The 20,638-nt window shown below is 41.6% G+C and overlaps 1 protein-coding gene across 1 annotated transcript in view; it reads right to left on the bottom strand.

Moving 5' to 3' along the window:
* GLI3 (GLI family zinc finger 3) overlaps positions 1-20,638 on the bottom strand; it is a 252,438-nt gene that overhangs the window by 220,560 nt on the left and 11,240 nt on the right. Inside the window, exon 2 of the mRNA XM_051978548.1 lies at positions 15,440-15,604. Coding sequence (XP_051834508.1) covers positions 15,440-15,563 — 124 coding nt within the window. The 5' untranslated portion in view covers positions 15,564-15,604. The remainder of the gene's footprint in view (positions 1-15,439; positions 15,605-20,638) is intronic.

The following is a 20,638-nucleotide window of genomic DNA, read 5'->3' as shown; positions in this document are numbered from 1 at the left end:
AAGCGAAAATCCATTTTGAAACCAATTTCAATTAGGACCCAGAAGCTGTTATCACAGGTGTCGCAGAATGGGCCCGTAAGTGGAAATGTCGCCTATCCATTCTGAAATGAAACCTTATCAGGGGCTACAAAGATGGCTAGGGACAGCCTATCTGTAAATTACTTTTCGCCCTGTGTTAACTCAACCTTAGTTCTGTCATATGGGATTCTCGCCACCCCCTCGTAATCATCTCATGACTAAGTAGGCCCTGCACCCCAACGGCTCTCCTCCGGCTCCCCCTTCCAGCCCGGGAACGGATGCAAATATCCCCGCGCCCATCGGAGCCGTCCGCCCGGAGTACAGGCGGCCCCGAAATAATATAGCGAAAAGTTGATTATGGGAAATAAAGCCCGGCATTCTGCAGGCTGTCTCCACCCCCTGCATTCCTGGTGATTTTCCAATTGCAAAGTCTAAGGCCCAGTTATTTCATTAATTCAGCACCCAAGTAGTAAGGCTTCTTTTCTCACATCTTTCAGGCCCCTTTTAGCAAATTATCCCATGACGGCGGATTTATTCAGTCAAAGACCTTGGACTTTGAGAGGCAACAAAAGAACTAAGAGACTTTCTGGTCCACCTGCCTAGCGAATGATGAGGCAGGGAAAAGTCTCCCCCAGAGAAAGCAATCAAACCTTTGTGTGGCACAGTCGGACCTTTTCAACTGTCAGCCAGGAAAGCAGGAAAGGAGATGAAAGAACTCCGGATGAAGCTACCATTTACAGAACCATGTGGGAATGGTCTCCGAAGATTTCATAATTGGGATGGAACTCAACTTTCTACAACTGAAGGGGAAAAAAAATACACGAACGAGAGCAATGGAGAGAGGGAAGAGTCAAAGAGAGGAAAAAGAGGGAAGGAGAGGAAGGGGCAGCCCTTTAAGGAAGTCAAACCGGGAAGAACTTTTGCCTATAAATCTCTTCTGTTTGATATGCTCTCCTGTGGTGCAAAAGCAAAGGGGAGGGGGAGGGGAAGGAAGGTTTTTAAGGGAAATTTTAAGAGCCCCTTTCTTTCTCCCAGCTCTGAAAGAGCTTCATTCTACCATTTCAATTTTAACCACTGAAAGAAGAAGAAGAAAAAAAAAAAAAAGGGGGGGGGCGGTTAATGGTTAAGTCTTTCTCATGCTTTAGGCAAATTTTCAAATCTAAATTTGCTTTTGTTCAATTTTAGCTGCCAGGAGATTGAGAGGGGTCACCAATGTGTAAGCTCAAAAATGAAAGAAAAACCAAAATTGACAGAACTTAGCAAGGCTGTCTCTTTGGGGATTTTCTTCAAGAGTATCTAGGATCATCCACGACCATGGCCTAGATGTTAAAAGAGAAAATACATCTACTGAGCCATAACAAGACAGTTCAGCTTGTGCTCTAGCTGGATCTAAATACACACACACACACACACACACACACACACACACACACACACTTTGTAAAGACTCCAAAGCAAACAAAGAATCCCACCCAAGTGCTCCAGTGGTATCTCTGTATTAACACAGGTTAACATGCCCTTCAGATATTATCTATTCACTGAGCACACGTGTGTGCTAGGTGCTGGGAGCTGGGCAGAGGGGGATGGAAGCTTTTTTTTTTCTTTTACACATGTAAAAAAATCTCTCTCAAGGCTCTAACTATTCTGAGTGTGGAGTTTGTGGCTTAAGAGCTTTCGAGGAGCTAAAAACTCCTTGATGATTCCACGTCATTGGAGCCGCCATGTTTGTAGCTATACCACGTTTCCTGCACAGAGTTCAGCCAGGGCCGGCCCATTCCTTATCAAAGCCCAGAAGCAAAACCTAGCTCTGGAAAGGCCAGGCTGCTGCAGAATTCTTTGTTAGGGGGATCTTTCCCTCCCACAATGAAGAAACCTTCCGTTTCTGGGGACACTGATTTGGAAATCATTTATAGTTTTTGCATCTCAATATACTTTGGGAATTATTCTTTTTTGGAGAAAAGATTCAAATAAATAAATTAAGAGAACCAGAGATAAAACCATGTATCCCAAAATAATTAATTTAATCTTTTTTGTGTACATGGCACATTACTTAACCTTTCAAGGGCACTGAGGCAACTTTTCAAGAATTAGTTACAAACCTGTTGCCATTCTGGGGCAGTGGGGGTATAGTCACATTGAAAATTCCCCATAATAAAATCACAATAAAACCACCCCATCCCCCCAAAAACAGCTTTAAAAAATCCAAATGCCCTGCTTCTGTCTACACCCGCATCCAAACCTCTTTGGGAGTTTTTGGTCTGATTTTGTGGCTGTGCTTATTAATATTTTATTTTGGTCAGTGGCTGTATTCTTCCATCTTTATCACTTCCTCTATGTATTCTAGATCTCACTATCATTTAGAAAGACACATTACTATTCCCTATCCCCATGCCATGGGTCATTCTTGTACTTCACAATTTCTAACATGATCTCCATGGGACCCAGCGCCATTGTGAGCCGCCACTCCGGGCATCATGAGGCAACTTAGCAGAGCAAGGGCTTGAAGTGTAAAGAATTGCTCCATAGCACGTGCCATGTGGCCAGTAGCTTCCTGGATTTCTCACGGGATTCTATCCATTCTCTTCTCACTCCAGGTACAGTCCTCTATCCCCATGCTCACTGCCTTTCCCTGGTCTTAGGGCATAAGGATTACTGTCGGTCTTTTCTCATTTGGAATATACATATATATATATATATATATATATATATATATATATATATATATATATTGCACATAGCCATTTTCTCAAAGTATCTTCTACCCACTTATCTGTCACACTCATACACACACACACACACACATACACACACACACACTCTCATACACACACACACATATACACTCATACACACGCTCGCACAGAAGAATGTAGGCTCCTTGTGGGTAAGGACTCTTTACAGTTTCTTTATGTTCCTGGTGGGAACACAGGCTTGAACCGAGCAGCAGACAATAAATACCCTCTGAAGTGGAGTGAAGGGAATTCTCTGGGTCCTTCCAATGATGTCCTTTGGATGATATACTAGCCCTAGGACCACATGGTGAAAAGGGAAGAACACCTTTGAGAAGGAGCTTTCCAAAATAATGGGAGCAGTTCAGAACTCCCCAGACCAGCAGCAAAGAAATTCTCTTCCTTCTCCCCAGCTCTTCCAGCACAGAATTGTAGCATTTTCTTTTTGGACTGTGGGCAGCAACATGATAGGGCAGGAGGCAGAGAACTTTGGTACAGATCCCAGACCTCCCAAATATGATCTAGGGAAGTTTGGGAAGTAATTGAATGTAACTAGATCTCACATTCTTCAGCTTTCAAATCAAGAGTTTTGGCTAAAAGGCCTCCGAGATCCCTTCCAGAACTTATGTATGATCTTTTGATCTGTGTTTTCATAGTCATAGGAAGGGAAGGAGGAAAGGGGGAAGGAAGGAGGGAAGAAAAGGGGGAAGAAGAATGGGAAGGAAGGAACAGAGGCAGGCAGACAGACAGGGAAGGAGGGAGGCAGAGAAGGAAGAAGGGAAGAAGGGAAGGAGGGAAGAAGGGAAGAAGGGAAGCAGAGAAGGAAGAAAGAAAGAAGGGAAGGAGGGAGGAAGGGAAGGAGGGAAGCAGAAAAGGAAGAAAGGAAGGAAGGAAAGAGGGAGGAAGGGAAGAAAGGAGAGAGGGAAGGAAAGGAATAAGTTATTAAGTATTCATATATGCCTGACACAGTGTTAAATGCTTTATAAATATTATTTCATTTGATCCTTTGAGAATAGTTGCTATTTTATCTCCATTTTACCTGGGGGAAAATTGAGGCAGTCAAAGATTTAGTGACTTGCCCAGGAATCACAGTTAGTAAATGTCTGAGGACAAATCTGAACTCAGAACTTCCTGACTCCAAGCCTAGAGCTTTATCCACTGTGCCATTTAGCTACTAGGTAGACAAAGAAATATTGGTCAGAACCACAGAATTCACTGAATCATGTGCATCCCTAAAATCCAAAGTCTTTCCATGATATTAGGAGACCATCGATGGGACATACTTGAGTGCCTACCACATTCTAGAACCCCACAAAGGAATTTATTTTAGTCAAACACACCATTATTGCCTTTCAGAGTTTCCTCCAGGTGCATGGACTCTTCACGAGACTTCTGTTACTGACTCCCCCCCCCCCCATCAGCTTTAAAATATTCAATGTTTAAGAACAGTCTCCCACAAAAGAACCCCATTTATTGATCACAGCTCAAACCATTGAAAAAACTCATAAGATGGGAATCGTTGATGATCATGATTCAAGCAGCCCTTGGTTAGAGCCAAAGTGTTCCCCTTGCCCCCCAGCACAGAAGCTCAGTGAACGCTCTGTCTGGCCAATTCCAGAGTCGGTTGCTTTGACACAGAGATGTCAACAATTTTGAAAAGCATAAGGTCTGATGTAAATGTTGGATACGATCGTGATGCAAAATGTCATTCCAGGCCCATTTCTCTGGCCCCGAAACGATGCCCGTGATCCTGCCAACCATCTCCCAATCTCATGCCGTCACCATAAGGCAGAGGGTTCGGATGCTTTACTCATCACTGCCCGGGAACAAGAGCTCCGGCAAGAGAGAATCTATAAACTGAAGACATGATGAACAAGACTTTGTACTTTGAATTTTAAAGAACCCTTTTTCAACAAGGATGTCTGATGCTTGGCCAGTGAGTCCTTTAGATATTTTTCTCATTCCTCCAGGCAACTGAGAGCTCATTTAGAAGGAAGATATAGGAGCCATCCCTGGCATGGGGGAACACACGCGCACACACACACACACACACACACACACACACACACACATATTATCCTAGTGACTACAAGCCATCCTTTCAAGAGATGGGCAAACCTGGCCACATTTACCATTCGTCAAACATCTTGAACTATTTTTCAAAACACTTTGAGTTCAGCAAAATTCAAAATGTCTTTCGCCAAGCCCTTTCCCCCCTTAATTTCTAAACCCATGTGTATTTTAAAGTAAATGCAATCCGTATGTTTCTGATTCATTTATACTTAACTCATCAAAATGGTTTTTTGAAAGACCTATTTCATCTCAGAAAACCTTTTCTGCCTATCTCCTTTGAACCAGGAAATGGGATTGTGGCCAAGAGGGAAAGAAATAGATAAGCTTTAAAAAAAAAAAAAAAAAAGAAAGAAAGAAAGAAAAAGAAAACTTAGGAAGTTCAGTGAGAGTCTGAGCCAGCTGAATTCTTGTTAGGGGCAAGAATTCAACAAAGGTATGGCTAACAGTCTGCGGTGTTTCCTGATGGCTAGCGACCTCTGAACTCTGCCCTCTCAGCAGAACCTCGAAGGATTTTCATACTCACAGCGAGGTGAAGAATGAATATGGTGATTAACACCTATTTTATAGATAGCTTGAAAGCTGGGGCAAGGCCAGGCACCAAGCAAAAGTTAGAACAGGAAATGTGGCTCCCATGAAGCTGCAGACCACTAAATACTTTTCTCTTGTAAACCTCAAAGAGTCATTTTTAAAGAGCCGAGGTGAACCTCGCCCTTCTTTGCAAAGAATCAAAGCGCAGACAACTGAACTTCCTCTCCTTTTATTAATCCATCAACCTCGGTTTCACATTGCATCACCATTAGGATTCTAATTTCTGCTTTCTATCACTTTAAGGTATGGTCTCAATAATAAGCTGATCCTGCTAAAGGGCTTCAAGTCTACAGTCAACAGACGTTTATAATTAGTTGACTTTTTTTTTTTTAACAGCAGAGTAACGGGTTAATAAGAAATATCAGATTACATTGGGAAAAGCTCACAGGTCAAAAAACACCCAACGGAAAATAAGCCCAACCTTTGGGCCACTGAGGCCCCGGCGAGGGCCTCCGAATGGCCAGTGAGGCCGTGAGGGAGAAAACACCAGTTGTGACCCCCAGGGAAGGGGTCTAGGCCAACTACAAGCGTGGGCCTCTTGAAATCAATTCCCAAGACTATCCAGAGCACAAGATCTACGTTAACTAATCTGGGAACATCCAGAAACTAATAAACAATCAATGCCTACAAATATTTATCGAGCCCATCATCTGCAAAGGCACGTCGGGCAAAGCCAAATTCGAAAAGAATTTAGCTCCCTGAAGTTTGGCTCAGAAAATTTCCCAAATAACCCCCAATAATCTCAAGGGAGTAAGTAGGTCCAGAACCCCCAACCAAATGTAAATTATTCATATTTGGATAGAATTCAGCTTTTTACATGCTCGTTTTATGAGAGACAAAATACTCAGCCCTGAGGTTACAGAGGCAAGGAAAGAGTCCCCTCTTTTCCAGAAGAAATGGAGATAACATATACCCCGGTAAGTAAATAGCATTGACAAAATAATTTCAAGTGAGAGAAAGCAATAATAACTGAAAGGGGGGAGCAAGACAAATCTTACAAAAAGTGTCACCTGGCAAATGCATACAAGAGCACCAATGTTCAAGTCAGGAAAACCTTTTGGATTAATGTGAGCCTTAATTGTTGCTGTATTTTTTTTAATTCACAAAAGTTCTTCAAGATTCCACCACAAAAAGCAGAGCAGCGATGTTTTCCACATGGATCTTTGAAGTTGTTATTCTCCTAGTTTGAGATTTAGAACTGGAAGGGACTTTGGAGGCTACTGAGATCAACCTCTTTATTTTACAGATGAGAAAATTAAAATTCACTGATTTTTTGCTGTGCCCTGGCTCACATAACAAGGAAGTACCTTTGGAAGGAGCTGAACCCACTTTCTCTGATTCCCCCAGAGAATGGTCTACACACTACATTAGAGTTCCTCCATTATTTAAAAATCAGGATTCCAGAAATTTATGTATTAAAGTCAAAGCTTAACCCTTTAATAGCATATTCAAAGGAAAAATGTCTCTATGGATGGCATGATGAAAGAAAATGCTCCACAAAATGAAAGAAAAAGATTAGTAGTGACACTTAATGGGAAATGTGTTCATGCATGGTGGGAAGGGTGGGAAGAGTTCATAGAGTCATGAGTTTGAAGCTGGGAGGGACCCAGAGGCCTAATCCAACAGTCTCATTTTACAGATGAGGCAACTGATTGCCAGGTCATTTAACCGATTCCCTCAGTCATACAAGAAGGAAGTGGGAGAGTCGAGATTTGAGCCTGTTAATGAATTTCCCATCAAAAAATCAAATGAAAATTATAACATAATGAATGAATGAAAAACTATTTATTCTCTACTTTCCTAAGAGCAAAGCACTGTGCTGAGGGCTGGGAATACTAAGAGAAAATCCAAATGGTCCCTATTTTTAAGATGCTTGCATTCTACTGGGGAGAGAATACATAAGGGAGGTTACAGATACAAGTCAGAAAAGAAAATCCTGTTGTAACAGAATGAGCATGGGATGTAATCAAAAGACTAAATTAATATGATTCTTGGCTATTTCACTTGTGAGTTTAGGTATGTTATTTCACCTCTGCATCTCTTTTCCTTCATGTATAAAACATTAGATTTATCATCTTAAAGAGCTGAATTGGTGATAAATGGTCAAAGGATATGAACAGACAATTTTCAGATGAAGAAATTGAAACTATTACCACTCACATGAAAGAGTGTTCCAAATCACTATTGATCAGAGAAATGCAAATTAAGACAACTCTGAGATATCACTACACTCCTGTCAGATTGGCTAAGATGACAGGAAAAAACAATGATGAATGTTGGAGGGGATGCGGGAAAACGGGGACATTGATGCATTGTTGGTGGAGTTGTGAACGAATCCAGCCATTCTGGAGAGCGATCTGGAATTATGCCCAAAAAGTTATCAAACTGTGCATACCCTTTGATCCAGCAGTGTTTCTATTGGGCTTATACCCCAAAGAGATACTAAAAAAGGGAAGGGGACCTGTATGTGCCAAAATGTTTGTAGCAGCCCTGTTTGTAGTGGCTAGAAACTGGAAAATGAATGGATGCCCATCAATTGGAGAATGGCTGGGTAAATTGTGGTATATGAATGTTATGGAATATTATTGCTCTGTAAGGAATGACCAGCAGGATGAATACAGAGAGGCTTGGAGAGACCTACATGGACTGATGCTAAGTGAGATGAGCAGAACCAGGAGATCATTATACACTTCGACAACGATATTGTATGAGGATGTATTCTGATGGAAGTGGATTTCTCTGACAAAGAGACTTAACTGAGTTTCATTGGAGAAATGATGGACAGAAACAGCTACACCCAAAGAAGGAATACTGGGAAATGAATGTGAACTATTTGCATTTTTGATTTTCTTCCCGAGTTATTTTTACCTTCTGAATCCAATTCTCCCTGTGCAACAAGAGAACTGTTTGGTTCTGCAAATACGTATTGTATCTAGGATATACTGCAACATGTTTAGCATATATAGGACTGCTTGCCATCCTGGGGGGGGGGGAGGAGGGAGGGAGGGGAAAAAACAAAACATAAGTGATTGCAAGGGATAATGTCGTGTAGAAATTATCCTGTCATGGATTCTGTCAATGCGAAGTTATTATTAAATAAAATAAAATTTATTATTAAAAAAAAAAAAAAAAAAAAGAGCTGAATTGGACCTCAAAGGTCACCTGAACCAAACTTCCATTTACTACTGGACAAACTAGAGCCTAAGGCCTAGAGAGGCAGGTAGTATGTAGGAGAGCATAGATTCTAAGCAGAAAGCTTCGGAAGCAACAGGTAAATTTATTACCTGACAATGTTTGAGTTTAGAACAAAGTTTCATTTTTCAAGGATCTATTAAACCGAATCCTCGGACATTAATGCATTGCTGATGGAGTTGTGAACTGATTCAACCATTCTGGAAAATAATTTGTTACTATTCCCAAAGGGCTAAAAACTGTGCATACTGTTTGATCCAGCAACACCACTGTTAGGTCTAGATCCTAAGACAGCCAAAGAAAGGGGAAAGGGCATTGCTACTCTTTTTGTGGTGGCTAACAATTGGAAATCAAAGAGATGCCCATCAATTGGGGAATGACTAAGAAAGCTGTGCTCTATGACTGTAATGGAATATTATTGTGGTATAAGAAATGACAAGAAGGATGATTTCTTAAAAACCTGGAAAGACTTACATGAACTGATACATAGGGAAGTAAGCAAAACCAGGAGAATGGTGAACAGAGTGCTGTTCAATAGAATTGTGAATGGTTTAATGAATCTTGACAGTTCAAGGATCCAAGACAATCCCAAAGTACTAATGATGAAGAATACTATCTCCAAGACAATGCCAAAGTATTAATGATGAAGAATACTATCTCCAAGACAATTCCAAAGTATTAATAATGAAGAATACTATCTGCCTCCAGAAAAAGAATGGATATGAATTGAATAGAAACTGAAACATGTTATTTTTCGATTTCTTTCTTTTTCCCCCTTTTATTTGTTTTCTTGCATAAAAGACTGATGGAGAAATGTTTTACATGATTGCACATGTATAACATATCCGATTGCTCACCATCTCAGGGAAGGTTTGGAAAGGAAAAAAGAGGGAGGAATAGAACTTGGAACTCAAAACTTCAAATAAATAAAAATGCTTTTAAAAATAGAGAAAAAATAAGGGTAAGAAAATTTCCAAGAAAAAGAAACTGAACCTTTGAAATCAGGGCTTTCTGATGGCAATCCTGGTCGTGCTGTGACCTGTTTCTATGGTGATGTCTATTAAAGGATTTAGGTTTTTTTCTTCTTTTTTTGGATCTTCAACAGAGTCATCATTGCAAAACTCTTCGGGTTCACCAAACAAGGAAAATAAGTCTCACTAACGCCATCTTCCACAAACCACCGCCATCTTGGATTAGTCATCAGCTGGCATTTCTTCAACCTTCAAAGCCCACACAACCACAAGAACAGTGTGGCATATATTGAATCCCCTCAGACCCACCAATACAGGCATTGATAGGCCAATCCCTACTGCTGTGTATCCCAAAGAATATGGGTTAATTGGGAAGTCAGTCTCACAGAATCTTAAAATTGGAATGGGTCTCAAAGACTCCCTCCAACATCTATGCTCAATAACAAATGCCTGCTCTGTTTAGCTTTGAAAACCCTTTATAATTTGGTCTCAGTCCAGCCTTCCTTAATAATTGCACATTTCTTCCCTCCATCTACAGCTCCTTCCAGACCAGTATAATTACTTGATGTTCACTATCCACCATACTGCATCATCTCCCCCTTCTTTGCACAGGCTACCTTCTTTGACTGAAAGTTTCATCCTCCTGACCTCTGGCTCTCCAAACCTCAAACTCCCAAGCTCTAACCACCTTCTACATGAGGATTTTGCTGATCCTGCCATATCAGTGTCCTTCCTGATTCTGATTTGGTTTTATTTTCATTGATTAAGTACTTAATACTGTAGAAACGGTTTCTTCCAACAGAATATGAGTTCCCCTGAAAACAGGGTGAATTTCATGTATGTCTTAGTGTTCTCAGAGTCCAGTCCAGTGCTTGCCATCTACATGGGAGGGATTTAATAAATTATAATATAAGCACCCTGAGGACAGGAGCTTTCTATAGTTCTTCTTTTGTATCCCTGGTGCTTAGTCAGTGCTCGATACATGATATTTAATAAATGTTTACTGGGTGAATAAATGCTTGAGTTGCATTGTATCCAGTTTGTGTGCCTGAACAAGAATCCTGACGGTAACAATCAGTGGACATTTACTTGAAGATGTCCAGCCTAGGGAGCGATGGCTCTTCCACTTCCCAAGGCAGCCCAAGTTATTCAGGGAAAACATTAATTGGCAGCAAGATTTTCTTGCCAGCAAATCTAGATCCACCCCTCTGTCGCATCCCTTGCCCCTGGTTCTGCATCTGCACAAAGTAGAGTCAGTCTCATGTGGGGAGTTTCAACAATAGCTATGGTAGCGCTGCCTTCCTAAGTGATCCACGCCCCCCCATTCACCAAGAGCCCAAGAGTGCATGGAAGCTCTCATCTCTCACTGAAGAAGCGCAACAAAAGAAATGAATCAAACCCATTTTCCTCTTTCTTCCCAGGTGCTTCCTTCCCTAGGATTACAAGCGCTGCCTAAAACTTCCATTTCACATTCATTTAGAGGACGGCATTTTTCTTTCTCCTGGAAAAATTGATTTCATTTCTGTCTTGTAGAAGGAAGCAACAGCTCCTTTCAGAAGAAGGTTTGTGCTGTTTGAAGCCCTTCTTTGAGAGCTGTCGCTCAATCACACACCGTCTGAAAAACTGGGCACTAATTAGCCCTGCTCAGAAGGAAGGAGAGTCTGTGTCCGGGCTTAGGGGGTATCCACTGCCTGTCCTAGCAGGTGCTGACCAACAGGAGAAGTGCGTCAAATTTCCATCCGTTTCATAACCAGCCCGATGACTGCTCCTTGTTCAGTCTTGCCTCATTTAAAAGCAAAACAAACAATCTTCGAGTCAAATTTTGTCCCTTGCTAGAATTAGCTCAGGCGATCAGAGCACGATTTGGGAATTGAAAGAGATATCGGTGGACATCAGCTACCAACGGGTCCGGTGGTTCTCAAAGTGTCACTTGGGGGATCTTCGGGGCACCTGAGAGCCTTTTATCTTGGAGGTTGTTGTTATTCAGTCCCATCCAACTCCTCAGTGGATCGTTCTGTTCACGAGGTTTTCTTGGCAAACATACTAGAATGATCTGCCATTTCCTTCTCCAGAGGATTAAGGCAAACAAAAGGTACATGAATTGTCAAAGATCACACAGCCAGTAAGTGTCTGAGACAGATTTTAACTCGGGTCTCCCTGAGGTCTCTTATCTACTGAGCCACAGAGATGCCTCCTAGGGAACAGAACTTGTGATTTGCCCACAGTCACACAGCTAGTAAGGCTCTGACGCTGAATTTGAACTCAGGGTCTAGGATAAGCACATTATAGCCTTCTAGTTGCCCCAAAACTATTCTTAGGTGTCTGCAAGGTCAAAATTATTTTCATAATAAGACTAAGACATTTTCATTTTTAACATGACAAATATCAATATCTATAAATCATATAAACATTCTTTGGGAGCAGCTAGGTGGCCCAGTGGATACAGCACCAGTCCTGGATTCAGGAGTACTTGAGTTCAAATGTGACTTCAGACACTTAACACTTCCTGGCTGTGTGACCTTGGGCAAGTCACTTAACCCCAATTGCCTCAGCAAAATAAATAAATAAATACTCTTTGGGAACCTCAATACTTTTACAGAATGTAATTGTTTCCTAAGATTAAAAAGACTGAGAACTCCTGATATAGTCCAACCCATGTATGAAGGAAATATACACTACAGGAGAGCCAAGAAGCAGCCGTCCAGCCTCCACTCCGTGACCTCCAAAGATAGGAAACCAGATCCCAAATCCCTTTCACTGTGGGCAGTTCACATTGGTGGGAATCTTAGTAGACAGCTGCCTTCCAAGTGAAAGGTTCTTAATTCCCAGCAAATGATTAAAAGGAATCATCCAAGACCTAGAATCTTAAAGCATTTTTAGAACTAGGGAACAAGAGCAACCAAGTTGTCTCTTGGTGCATATTTTAGGGCAAAGAAAAGGAAACTAATAAAGAAAAAAGAAGAAGCAGCTCTTGCATTACTGATCCTACCCTCTCTGATGGCACCTCGGTGGTTCAATCCAAGGAGGGCTGTATTCAGGGTATGGAAGTTGTAGGTACAAATTCTGACTCAGCCACTTAGTAAGTATATCACCTTTAGCAAGTCACTGTACCTTTAAGCACTAATTTTCTTCAACTATAAAATGAAGAGAATCATCTCAATGCCCTTGGAAACCACTTTCATCTCTAAATCTATGAATTTGTGACACTAATCCAGACTATACCTAACCAAGAATCCACAACACAACAGCCCCAATAAATGCAGATTTAGTCTCTGCTTTATCCTGCTAAAGGAGCCCATCTCCCTGCTAGAAAACTTGAAGGGGGAAAAAGCTTTTTGTCTTTTATTAAACTCTCCCTCCTGAGCTTTTTATTTTGTTTTGTTTTTGAAAAACAGTACAACATTGGTTTCCAGTCTCTGTCTCTCTATTTCCGTCTCCCTCTGACCCCTGCTCTTTCCATAGAAAGACATATATTTTAAAGTAATTATAAATGACATAAGAGCAAATCATTTTCTAAGCATCACCTTAAAATATATAAATAAAGAAATTAAACTCAATGAGTTTAATAAGATACCCACGCCCAGTGCCCCTCATGCCACAGTAACCAAATCCATCTCTATGCACTCACCCAATTAGAAAAACACGTAGAAATATTTGAAATGGTCCCTTGAGAGAAACACAAACCAGTATATAGCAGGGGAGACGTTGGACTTAAGAGAGCGAGAGCTTCTGATGGCTAACAGAGACAACCTTAACTGGGTGTCTATCCTCCTCCAGGCCTTATCTACTGCACTGTGAAAATATCTTTCTCAGAGAAACTCTGACTTTCCCAGCAAGCTTCTACGAAAGAGCCATCAGTGGACCTACAAAAATCTGACCACTTTGTTCTGCCCCAGACTTGGGATTTCATCAGGGTCAGAAACTGCAGGGGAGAACAAAACTGGGGCTTCCAGAGTGGAGCCTCTCTAGAGGCAGCTCGGGGTCACTGACGAGTGAAGTGGCTTGTCCAGCATCACAAAGTCCACCTGTAGCAGAAGCAAAACTTGAACTCAAGTCTGCCTTACTTCAAGGCTGACTCTGCCCACCACTTGTTATGAGCTTTAAATAGTAACAAATAAAGCCTCAGTAGCCTGGAAGGGAAAGAGGGAGGAGAGAAAGACAAAGAAAGCAGAAGAGAAAGGGGAAAGGGAAGAGTGAAAGGGAAGCAGAGACACAGATAGAGACACTGAGAGAGACATACACACACAAAGAGAGAGACAGAGAGAAATAAAGACAGAATAGGAGAAAGATATGAGATACAGAAAGAGGCAGAGAAGGAGAGAGACAGAGAAGGAGAGACAGAGAAGGAGAGACAATCAGACAAGGAGACACAGAGAGACAGATAGAAAAAGAGAGACAGAAAGAGAGACAGAGACAAAGACAGAAAAAGAAAGAGACAGAGAAAGAGAGACAGAGAGAAAAAGAGACAGAGGAGAGAGGCAGAGAAAGAGGAAGAGAGAAAAGAGAGCAAGAAAAGGTTAAAAAAAAAAGGAGAGAGATGGAAAGAGGAAGATAGAAAGGGAAGGAGGGAGAGAAGGAGAGGAGAGAAAAGAGAGTAATAGAGAAAGATAGAAAGGACAGGGAAAAGAGAAAGAAGAAGACAGGAAAGGAGAGGGGAGGGAAGAGAAGAGGAGATAATTGAAGAAGTGAGGAGAGGATAGCGGGGGAGAGGAGAGAAGAAAAAGAGACAGAGAGCAGTGGGAAGTTGCCTAAAGAGAATATAATACCTTACTATCACCGTTGTACCCTGCTCTCGCTCGTTTCTAAGCTAGGAAAAATATCAATTTTGCAAAATGGAAGGTACTGGGATAATGGGAAGAGCGCTTACTCTGGAGTCAGAGGACCTGGATTCGAATCCTAATTCTGACACTTGTGTGATCTTGGATTAATCAATTAACTTCTTTGGGCCTCAAGTTTCTTAATTCATAGAATGACTTATGTCAGGCTCAATGACCTCTTAGTTTCCTCTCCACTCTATTGTTCTAACCGTAGGATTCCCAGTACCCTCCAGTAGTAACCTGATTCCTCTTCCCTCCTCGAAAGCCATGTTCTAACCCACAGTGAGGTGAGGAGGATGAAGGCATTCTTCTTCAAATCCCAGAAAGTCAAACCCCCACTCCAGACAAAAGAAGCCAAGGAAGCCCAGGGGAACAAGCACACACGACCGCCATAATGTTTGTCCAAAGGACTTTGGGAATTTATTTCCAAAAACCAATGCTAGTCGGACTTCCTTTGAAAGTTTAATTAAAACATCAAAAGCCAGGAATTGTGGAAGACATGACTTCCCAAGGACAACTGGGGAGATTCACAAAATTCCCCCAAACCAACAATCAAAATCTGCATCCGTAAGACGTCCAAAATCGATTCCCAGAGACGGCGATCACCCTGTTTCCCTGAGCTACAGGAATTATCCAGGCCCTGTTAGTTTTCCTCTACAGTGATTGACTTTCTTGGGGAGAAAAATCTTGCCAACATCTGGGTGACAAGGCAACTTTTGTGTCTTTTGTAAAAACTCATTATTCTGATGAGTGAGAGAGATTTCAATGGCAAAATGCTAAATATTTTGAACTCTTGCCAGACTAATCAGAACGATTTCCCAAATGCCAAAACAGGAACTTCCTATAAGAAACAACCTCTCTCATTTATATCTCCAATTAGAAAGTTTAGGACAAGTCTGCATCTGATGTCAAAACAAGAATTCTTGAACCCTCCCCCTCTCCCCAACCCAATCTGCTTTCTCCTTGGAGAGAACAGAGATTCAGGTGCAAAGAAGCCGTTCACTGGGAACTCAGCCAATCTCAAGGATGCTGGCAACCCACGGGCACTCACCATTGGATGTGGTGCTGGAGGCTGCGGCTTTCTCACTGACGTCTGCCCGCGTGGGGCACTTGGCGATGGGAGCCTCCACCTTCTTCTTCTCACTGGTTGTGGAACTGTGGGACTGAGCCTCCATGATGGCTTCTCATTCCATCAGCTCTTTCAGGGGAACTGTACCTAAAGTCAAGGAGAACTCGGTAAGCTCCAATCCCCAGCAAGGGAGTTCCCAAGACTGCCCCTTTCTGATCCTGAGAAGGAACCCAGCCAAGGAACCCTTCTCCCAGCAGAAATCTCCTGGGGCTTTAAGGAAGTAAGGGGAGCCTGTCTATATCTGCAAAATAAGGAAAGCTGAAACAATTGTCCCCAGAATTCAGACTTAAAAGTCACTTTTCCCAGAAGAAGTCTTACAAGAGATGGCAGCTTCTCAATGAATGAGTTTCTGAAAAAAAAAAACAGCTCAGGGATTTATGCTCAGCCTTGAGCTGGCTAATGTTATCAACTACCAAAAGTTGCCAGGGGATGGCAATTTAATATTGAAATAAGGAAGGCTTGAGTACAAATCTCACTTCTGACACACCGAGTGTGTGACTTCCCTGCTACCTTTCAGAACCCAGCTCATATCCTCCCTTCTGGCAAGAAGTCTTTTCCGTCCACTTCCAAAAGTAGAGAGATGCTCGATTGATGGACTGACAGACAGGGGGTGGCTACCATTTACACAGCATTTCGAGGCTTGCAAAACACTACAAAATTTTCTCCTTTTATCTGAACAACAACCCTAGAAGGCAGGTGCTGTTATTATCCTCATTTTACAGATAAGGAAACTGGGACAGACAGAAGTTAAATGACTTGTACAAGACCACCTAGCTAGGGAAGTGTCTACAGGTGAATTTGATACAGCATACAGATCTGATGCTCTTGCCACTTTGCCACTTGGGAGCCTTTGCATTCACGTGTGAACACACATATATGTACAGATACATCATGTATATTACACACACACACACACACACACACACACACACACATCTTGTTTGCATGTAGCCTCCCTCATTAGAAAATGAGTTTCTTAAAGGCAGTAAGTATGCTGTTCCTTTCTTTGTCTTCTTAGTGCTTGGTAGCACGCCTGGCACACAGCTGGTACTAAATAAAAGTTTATTGATGATGAGTGTGTCCATGATGATGGTGATCAGGGTCCCCAGAGAACTGTGTTAAGAGTCAAAGACCCAGAACAGAGGTCACACCGGCTTCTTTGGGAGAGGGCATATTCTACAGGCAAGAAATCATTTCCATTTCTTCCCACCTCCACATCATCCTCGCCCTCCAGCAAATTAAAAAAAGACACAGAGGGCGTCATGATCAAATCTGGAAGAGCTGGCACCCCATGGATATAAAACCAGAACAGCTACAGTTCACACTATTAACCACCAAGGTCTTCCTGTATTCTAAGACCTGGTTCCCACCCCCAGCAGCAAGCCAGCATTCCACCCCCAGCCCTCCATCTCTTTGCATTTCCTCGGTATCTCCTCTGCATCTGCTTCCATATGGATATATCCCTCTCCCCCAGAGAGTGTCAGCACCTTGAGGGCAGAGGCCATTTCCTTTTTCTCCACACCACCAGCACCCAGCACAGTGTCTGGCACATAGCCACCATTCTATCATCTCTTGTTGAGCAGTTAAGGGAATGGCTTCCCCATCTCAGTTTCAGTCTCAGTTTTACCTTGGACCCCAAGCAGCCTCTCATGAGAATCTACCCGCTATTTTAACTTATTTGATTTTGACAATAAGGCCCATGAACACACGTTCCCAGCCCAGTGGAGATTTGGGAGTTGGGATTTCTTGAAACCATAAGGATTCCTCCCTTTGAAATTCTGCAAAAGCCAAGAACCAGGGCAGGATTGCAGCCTGCTGATCGATCATCTGGAGTCCCCCCCCAAAAAAAATATTTAAACTACACAAGTCATCTTCATTCCACCCCACCCCCATATACCTTTATCTTCTAATCTTCCTTAAAACACACAAACACCTCCATTTGTTTGAGTTACGATTTTAAAACAAACAAAAGGTGTTAGAACAGCACACTTTCCTTTCTGCAAGGAACGTTCAAGATTGCCCTTGGCATGTAATGGGATCACTTGCTTAGGAAACTTAGGACATGTTCCTGCTGGGCAACAAGACTGCCTTTCTCTTCCTATTTCATTTTGGTTGCTTTTCTGGTGATGATGTAAGAGTTAGAATAAAGAAACTGAATGGGAGAGAAGAGCATTTCCCTACAGAAGTCATGGTTCGTGTCCAGAACAGAGGAGACAGTGGAGTTATGGCTGGGAGTTCTGAAACTCTGATACCAAGCATCAGTGTGATTGGTGCTCCTTTTACATAGCATTGGATCTCCCATCTCCATGCCCAGGCTGTGTCTCATCCCTGGACTATACGTCCTCCCAGATTTCCCAGCTTCCTCCAAAACTCAGCACAAGTGTCATCTTCTAGAAGTCTATTCTGTTTTCCCACTTCTGTTCTTAGAGTCTTTCATCTAGAATTTATTTACTATATATTTTGTGTTTAATTTTCTATAAATATATTGTTCTCATTAATAGAATTGCTAATTTATTAAGTGCCTATTATCACCATGCCATAACATCCATGAGGGAAGATATCATTTCACTTTTACCTCTGTATGACATAGTACAATGTATGAAACATAGTAGGTGCTTTTGAAATATTTCTAATTTTAAATTTAAGATTTAGCACCAGCAAAATATGCATTAAAACTTTTTAATCATTAGAGGAATCTTCTATAGCATCAGAGATTTAGAAATAAAAGTGACCTTCACAGTCATGGAAGATTAGATTTGGAGCCAGAAGAACACACAAAGGACACAAAGAATGAGTCCAATCATCACCTTTTACAAATAAAGAAACCGAGGTGATACGACTGGTCCAAAGTCACAAGTGGCAAAGCCTAGCAATGTACCCCTGTCCTATGATACACTTCCTATCAATCATGGCAACATTCTTTCCACTAGTCTATACTGTTTACAAATTGAATAAGAAATCATTCCACACCTATGGGTAGGATTTTTTAAGTCAGTGTCAATGTTGCTTTAATTAGTAAAGTGTTACTTCCTTTAAAATGTTCTTGTATTGGGGGTGGTTTTCAATCTGCACAGACCATTTTAAACACTCCGGATAAATGGAAGGTTATGATAATTTTCTCTTACCAGTTAATATAAAAAAATTATACTCCTCCCACCCCCAAAAATACACACATCATGATGTGTGGATTGAATATAATCATTCTTCAGGGCATCAAGTGTACCAATAGTCTCCTATTTAAATTGTCTGAGCAATATAGAGAACTACTAAGAAATTAAAATCCTTTTCTTCAATGGATGAAGTTAAGTAAAAAGAAATAGACCCAAACAGTAACTAAGGTTCCTTATTCAACCACTGTTTTCCCCAAAGCAAAACACTCGCACAAGAAAAACAAAAACAAAAACAAAAGACCTAAAATCTCCAAGTAGGTACTGCTCATTCCTGTCCTAAAGGTCCAACTTCATTCAGTCTTAAAGAAAGCCTCGGTGAAAGTGACGTGGTGGTATGGAATGACCATTGCTACTGGCCTTCACTTTGCCATCTCATCTCATCTCTTTCCCTCATATTCTTATCCATATTTGTGGTCACCTTATTTGCAGATTCCATGCCATAGAAGCTACTTCTCTTAACGATGATGACCCTCAGCCCTGGGATGACTAGGTCACTAAAAAGCCAAGACCATCCCTGTAAAACTTTCAGCTGATATTTCAGAAATGGGCTCTGGGATGACAGGGATCAGGTCTAAATTAGAAAAGTAAAGTTGGGAGGCAGGGGAGGAGGAGTGGGGGGAAAAAGTGGGGAGAGACAACTAAATCAAGGGAAAACACTCCAAAATTCAAGAATGACATTGAAACATTCAGAGGAAAAGAGAAGTAAGCAGCCTTTCCCTCCCCCCTCCACTCCAAAACATTCTTGATTTTTTCCTATTCCACTACACATGAAATTGCCATCATTTTTGCCACATCCGGATCATCCTTCATTCCAAAATCCCATTTTAGATATGATCCACTTATGTCTACTCTCTGTGTTCATAGATGTAGGACTCCTCTTTCTATATACTAAATCAGAATTTGAATCCATTTCCTGTGTAATAAAACAAGTTTCAATGTGTCTGGATAACACTACTGAATCAAGCAATAAGCACTAAGTGCCTATTATATACCAGAAACTGTACTAAATGCAGGAAATATATATATATATATATATATATATATATATATATATATATATATATATATATATATATATATTAAAGGCAATACTTGCCCTCAAGAAGTTTACAATCTCTACAAAGCTGCAAGCAGGAAATAATCAGCTGAAGGAAGGTATAGAATTAAACAAGGTTGGGGAAGGCTTCCTTTAGAAGATAAGATTTTAATTGAAATTTAAAGGAAGCTAAGATCAGTAGAGCATAACAGGGAAAACTTTGCAGGCACCAGTGATACTAGAGAAAATGGCCAGAGCCAAGAGACGGAGGGTCTCGGGTGAGAAACAGCCAGGAGACCAAGATCTAGATTGAAGAGTACATAATGGAGAGCAAGGTATTAAGAAGGTAGGAAGAGGCTAGGGTATGAAGGGTTTTGAATGCCTAGTCAACTGTGACATGTAGGCGATAGAGATCACAGAAGCAAGATCTGGTGGAAAAGATCTGAATTTGGAGTCAGAACCATTGACTCCCTGTGTGAGCTTCAGCTCGTCAGCTTCCTTCTTTGGGAAGAGATTTCCTCATCTGTAAAGCAATGGGGCAGCACTAAGCTTCTTTCTTTCTACCCCCCCACCCCCACCCCCACCCCAATTCTATCATCTTAATAAAATCAGCCCCACCTCTCTGATCATTCAGCAATCATTTTCATACTTATTATGTGCCGGGCACTATGCTAAGCGCTGCAGATGCCAAAAAATGCCCCCCCCCCCAAAAAAAAAATCCTTGCCCTCAAGGAGATCATATTCTAATTCAGGAGACAACGTGCGAGCAGCCTTTCCAGCCCAAGTTAGAGACAGGGTAAATGGGGATGCACACATACACACTCTGTCTAGGAAAAGATTAAAACCAGCCAGCCTTGTGCCCATTGCTTTGAATCCCGGTCTTTTCACTTGCCTGGGTCAAGGATGGAAAACCTT

Source organism: Antechinus flavipes, chromosome 1, assembly GCF_016432865.1.
Source record: "Antechinus flavipes isolate AdamAnt ecotype Samford, QLD, Australia chromosome 1, AdamAnt_v2, whole genome shotgun sequence".
Classification (NCBI taxonomy): Eukaryota; Metazoa; Chordata; class Mammalia; order Dasyuromorphia; family Dasyuridae; genus Antechinus; species Antechinus flavipes.
Note: the sequence above shows the minus strand (reverse complement) of the source record. Positions and strands in the feature narration are given on the sequence as shown.